At 47.1% G+C, this 5,463-nt stretch overlaps 1 protein-coding gene across 1 annotated transcript; it reads right to left on the bottom strand.

The window, feature by feature from the left end:
• Positions 1-2,663: 2,663 nt before the first annotated feature.
• Positions 2,664-5,211, bottom strand: LOC123112780 (bifunctional protein FolD 2). The gene is made up of 5 exons (XM_044533873.1): positions 5,002-5,211; positions 4,722-4,905; positions 3,416-3,573; positions 3,101-3,313; positions 2,664-3,019 (listed from the first exon to the last, which is right to left on the bottom strand). Exons 1-5 carry the CDS (start codon positions 5,092-5,094, stop codon positions 2,789-2,791), a joined length of 879 nt encoding a protein of 292 aa, XP_044389808.1. The 5' UTR covers positions 5,095-5,211; the 3' UTR covers positions 2,664-2,788.
• Positions 5,212-5,463: the final 252 nt, after the last annotated feature.

The raw sequence follows: 5,463 nt of genomic DNA, 5'->3' as shown, positions 1-5,463 counted from the left end.
CCCTTGTCTTACTTCAGTATGTCCATTGGACCAAAGGCACTAGCATGGTCCACTTATGACAAGGAAGCTCTGGCAATTATTGAAGCTGTGAAAAAATGGAAACACTACTTCTTAGCAACTTCTCTGATCATCAGAACTGACTAGGAGAGCTTGAAATACATTCAGGAACAAAAATTAACTAAAGGAATACAACACAAATTATTACTCAAGCTGTTGGGCTACAATTTTACAATTCAGTACAAAAAGGGCAAAGAAAACAAGGCTGCTGATGCACTGTCTAGGGTCAAGCACATGATATCACTCCTGTCTACCAGTATCACTACCCCTAAATGGGTTTCTGAAGTAATCAAGAGCTATCCAGTAGATCAGAAAATCAAAGATCTCATAGCTGAGTGTGCCACCACAAGGACATTAACACTGGATATACATTCAAGAATGGTATCTTGAGATTTAAAAACAGACTTCTTATTGGAACTGCTACTTCTTTGAGACAGGACATATTGCAAACTTTTCATGCATCTGAATTGGGAGGCCACTCTGGACAAAGAGCAACTTATCACAGGGTCCACTTGGTTTTTCACTAGCATGGCCTCAAACAGGATGTCATTGACTTCATCAAACAATGCCCTGTCTGCCCGATAAACAAAGCTGAGCATACTTCTTACCCTGGCCTGTTGGAGCCCCTGCCAGTCCTAGATTTTTCTTGGGCCCACATCAGCATGAACTTTGTTGAGGGATTTCCCACCTCTGAAGACAAAGACCTCATTCGGGTGGTAGTGGACGGATTCACCAAATATGCCCATTTCATTGCCATGAAACACCCCATAACTGTCCAAACTGTGGCTAGAGCCTTTTCTGACACAGTGTTCAAACTTCATCGAATGCCATTGGTCATAGTAACTAACAGGGACAGAATTATCACAAGCAACTTGTGGCAACAGCTGTTTAAATCACTAAAAATCAAACTACACATGAGCACCAGCTATCATCCCCAAACAGATGGCCAAACAGAGAGGGTGAACAAGTGTTTGGAGAATTATTTAAGGTGCATGTGTTTCCAACAGCCAAGGAAGTGGCATGCATGGCTGGCCCTAGCTGAGTGGTGGTACAATACAAGTTTTCACACTTCATTGCAAATGACTCCCTTCCAGGCTTTGTATGACTTTCCCCCACCTATGGTAGCTGATCTGCATTGCCTGACTATTTCTGAGGATAGTGACAACTTGCTACAGAACAGAGAGCTGTCTCTTGAAGTAATCAAGCAGAACCTCTCCAAGGCACAACAAAGAATGAAGCACTTTGCTGACAGAAACAGACAGTAAAGAACATTTGCTGAAGGAGACATGGTTTACTTGAAATTCCAGCCCTACAAACACACTTCCCTCAGTCTGCATAGACACCTCAAGTTGCACTCCAAGTTCTATGGTCCATTCAGAATTATGCAAAGAGTTGGCTGAGCTGCCTACCAACTCCTCCTACCTGAAGGCTGCCACTTACACAACACTTTTCATGTGAGTCAACTCAAGAAGCACATATGGCCCAAAGTAATCCCTTCCAAGAACTTACCCCTCATTGGTGCTGATGGAGTTATCCAAATGGAGCCCGAAGCAATCTTGGAAAGGAAGTTAATCCCAAGACCCTAGGGCAATATCAGCATTCCAGTCGTCCGCTGGTTAATCAAATGGGTCAACATGCGGGAGGAAGCAGCCACCTGGGAGGACTTGGCCTTCATCGAGAAGGTTTCCCCTTCCTTTCAAGCTTGAGGGCAAGCTTTATCTCAACGGGGAGGATTTGTCAGGCTAGATTAGTGCAACTCTGAAGAATTGCCCCGTTCCAGCGTGTCGGAAGCGTCCCTGGCCGTCGATCTACCATCCAGCGGCTCTCGTATGAGGATAACGGTTTGCCACTGGCTGGTCATCTCATCCTTAGATCTTCCATCCAACGGCTGCCCTTACTCCGAATGTCGCTGTTGATCATCCGACACAACATGCTCTGTTTTTGCTTTCTGTTTCACTTTTCATCTGTAATGGCTATATAGTCACCGCTCCCTCTCAGTTTTGGGCATACCATTACTGTAATTGGGTAGAAACCCTAGCCACCGGTGGCGTGCTGTGCTACTTTCCCCATTCTTGGCAATACAAACCCTGCTTTCTATTTCACTTTTCATCTGTGATGGCTATATAGCCACCGCTCCCTCTCACTTTTGGGCATATCATTATTGTAATTGGGTAGAAACCCTAGCCACCGGTGGCGTGCTGTGCTACTTTCCCCATTCTCAGCAATACAACCGCAGTTGCCTCGAATTCTTCTCTGAAATTGAGTTGTTGAGTGCTTAGTTATTTCGATCCTTGTCAAGTTCCTGACACTACACCCCATCTTCTTCTTTTTCCCCAGCCGAACGTACCGCCGACCAGGCGGCCACCACCGCCAAATCGCCTTATCCACGTGCGGTGCCTTGTGCCCGTGCAAGGGGTTAATCAGCTCCCGTGGTTTCTTCAGGCTTCAGTGTGTGGTTGCTGAGCAGAGAGGTGCTCAGAGGCCACATCTACTCTATCTCGAGCGCATCTGGATTTGCTTCGTCCCTGCCTCGCCAGCGGCGACTGCGCAGAGCACCAGCCAAAGCAGGGTTTTAGTTTGCCAAAAGAAAAAAAAGACACCCCAACTGGTGAGCTACTGAGCGTCGTTTATTGATCTCGAAATAGCGTAAGCCATGACAAAATGGGGAACCGATTTTAGTCTAGGCACCCAGTTACAACATCATCCCCACATTACCAAATCACGCAGCAAATCAGCTGACTATACCCCTCTTGGCGCCGTCCACCGTGTTCTTCAGCAACATCGCCACGGTCATCGGCCCGACGCCTCCGGGGACCGGAGTCAGGTGACCCGCGACCTTGCTCGCCTCCGAGAAATCCACATCGCCAACGAGTCTGTACCCAGACTTCCTGGTTGGGTCGTCGATGGAGTTTGTCCCGACGTCGATGACCGCCGCGCCTGGTTTGATCCAGTCTCCCTTGATCTAACAGCCAAGAGAACACAGCAGTCAGAATTAAGGCAACACCATAAAATAGGGTGGGCTTCTCGCCGCAGAATAATGTACCATCATGGCCTGGCCAGCTGCTGCAATGACAATGTCTGCTTGACGGACAATTGTTTCGGGATTTGGGGTCCGTGAATGCACGATCGACACGGTTGCGTCCGCTTTCAGAAGGAGAAGGGATACTGGTAAACCCACAATGTTGCTACGCCCAACCACAACTGCGTGTTTTCCTTTTACAGTGACGCCACTTCGTGACAGGAGCTCCATGCATCCCTTCATATAAGTGAACAAAGACATGAAGGCAAAGATGTTACAAATGAAAACTGCAGTCAAACCAGTGTTGAGAAATGCCGTGCTTAAGGTTGCAATCGATACCTTTGGCGTGCAAGGTACAAACAGTGGATCTCTGCCTTTCATTGCGAGCTTGCCAATGTTCAAAGGATGAAAGCCGTCGACATCTTTCTCAATGGAGATCTGGTTCAAGATATTTTCTTCGTTGATATGCTTGGGCAATGGAAGCTGAACAAGAATTCCTGGTGCAAAAGGAAATACTCAATAGAGTCAGTATACAAGCTTTGCTACATGTAGGAATAAGAATTCCAAATATCAGACTGTAGAAGCGTAGAGCCTAGAGCTAGCAAAGCAACATTCTAGCAACGAAGTAAATCATATCAAAATAGTAGTTATCTGAAAATTTAAGAAACTGGCAACCACATTTCAAAAAGACAACCTGATCGACCAAAGCTCCATTTTGTGCCCTATAGCTTCATATTTGCTCTCTAAGGAAACTGATGACTTGTGCCAGAAGCTAGAGATGGTGATCTAAGTCAGGTAACAAAACTCCTATGGCCCAAGAGCATGAGAACAAAACTAATTAGGCACTAACATGAATGCATGATTTACAAGCATGCCCCAACAGAAAATTCCAACCATCAGCGAAGCAATAATTCCCCCAAATATTAGTCATTGTGCTGATGTGAACTAGGGCATGTCATTCTCTTCACAGGTGACTTATAACTAAAGTCCATGCCTAATCCAGTGAAGCGACCACTTAAAATTACATTCCCAATCAAAGCTAATCCCTCAGAAACTGGGGAACAGAACACACAAGATGATGAGTACTGATGCCATTCTGGGCCAAAATTTTGGGCTCCAGCACGCCTGAAACAACTTAAGAACAACCAAAGTGTATCACCCCGTGAAACAATGTTCCAGTTCAAAATTATATTCCCAACCAAGCAAATCTCTCAGAAATTGGGAACGAAAACACACATAATGGTGAGTACTGATGCCATTCCGGGCTAAAATTTGGGATCCAGGACGCCTGAAAACAGAGTGTCGCCCAGTAAACAACGTTCCATTTCAAAGGATTGAACTATACACGAATAAACAGGATCAGACTTCTCTATCCTCTCACGCTAAGTCAACTGAAGAGCAAATCCGGCCAGGGAAACCCAAGCAGTAAGCGAATGGCATCCCAGCCACAAAGGCGTGATCTCGAGTGCAACCAGGACCGAATTTAACCATCTCCAAATTCATCTGAACAAACCAGCTAGGAATGACTGCATCTACGGCACAAGCAGACTGACACAGGAGTGGATTACAGTGCCAGACACAGCATCCATGTTCTCCCAGTACCACGAAAGGAAGAGCATATCCGATTCGGCTGCGGAGGAGATACCGTGGACGGCGGGGTCGGCGTTGAGGCGGTGGACCTCGGCGACGAGCGCGGCCTCGGAGATGTCCTCGGGGAGGTCGACGTCGAAGGAGCGGATGCCGACCTCGGCGCAGGCCTTGCGCTTCATCTGCACGTATGTCTGCGAGTCCTTCCTGCTCCCCACGATCACCACCGCCAGCCCCGGCACCTGCGACAGAAGGAAAAAGTCAGCGTCACGGACATTATCCCAATCCGCAGCAGGTCGATTGGTCCAGCGGCGGCGTCGGGTGGGATAGGGGCTCACGATGTTGTGGGCGGACGAGAGCGCGGCGACCTCGGCGCCGATCTCGTGCCTGATTTCGGCGGCGATGGCCTTGCCGTCGATGATTTGCGCCATTGGGGTAGCACTAGATTCTCTCCCCTCTCTCTCCTTCTCTACTTGCAGCTACGACGACTGCGACTCGAGTTCTTTTTTTTTAGGGGACTCGAGTGCTGTGTGGGTTAAGTCATTCTGGGCCTGCTACCTACGTGGGCTGTTTCTGATTGGGTTTTCTGTATAAATAGGCCCTGTGCGCAAATGGGAACCTCGATATAGGTAACTGGATAAACATTTTTTCTAAAAAAAGGTAACTGGATAAGCCCATAAAAAAGTAACTGGATAATATCTCTACTACTCAAAAATAATGCAAGGTTCTAAATTTTTTAAAAAGAATGCAAGGTTTATGTTTCACTTTTTCTTCTTCCAACCTCTCTATTATGCCCCCCC

The sequence above is a fragment of the Triticum aestivum genome, chromosome 1B (assembly GCF_018294505.1).
Source record: "Triticum aestivum cultivar Chinese Spring chromosome 1B, IWGSC CS RefSeq v2.1, whole genome shotgun sequence".
NCBI lineage: Eukaryota > Viridiplantae > Streptophyta > Magnoliopsida > Poales > Poaceae > Triticum > Triticum aestivum.
Note: the sequence above shows the minus strand (reverse complement) of the source record. Positions and strands in the feature narration are given on the sequence as shown.

Excerpts from the sequence above, each read along its gene's own strand:
- LOC123112780 (XM_044533873.1), bottom strand. The coding sequence starts at position 5,094 with ATGGCGCAAATCATCGACGGCAAGGCCATCGCCGCCGAAATCAGGCAC. Across the intron at positions 4,906-5,001 it reads TCTCGTCCGCCCACAACATC|GTGCCGGGGCTGGCGGTGGT; the intron begins GTGAGCCCCTAT and ends CTTCTGTCGCAG. Across the intron at positions 3,020-3,100 it reads CAGCTGGCCAGGCCATGATG|ATCAAGGGAGACTGGATCAA; the intron begins GTACATTATTCT and ends CTTGGCTGTTAG.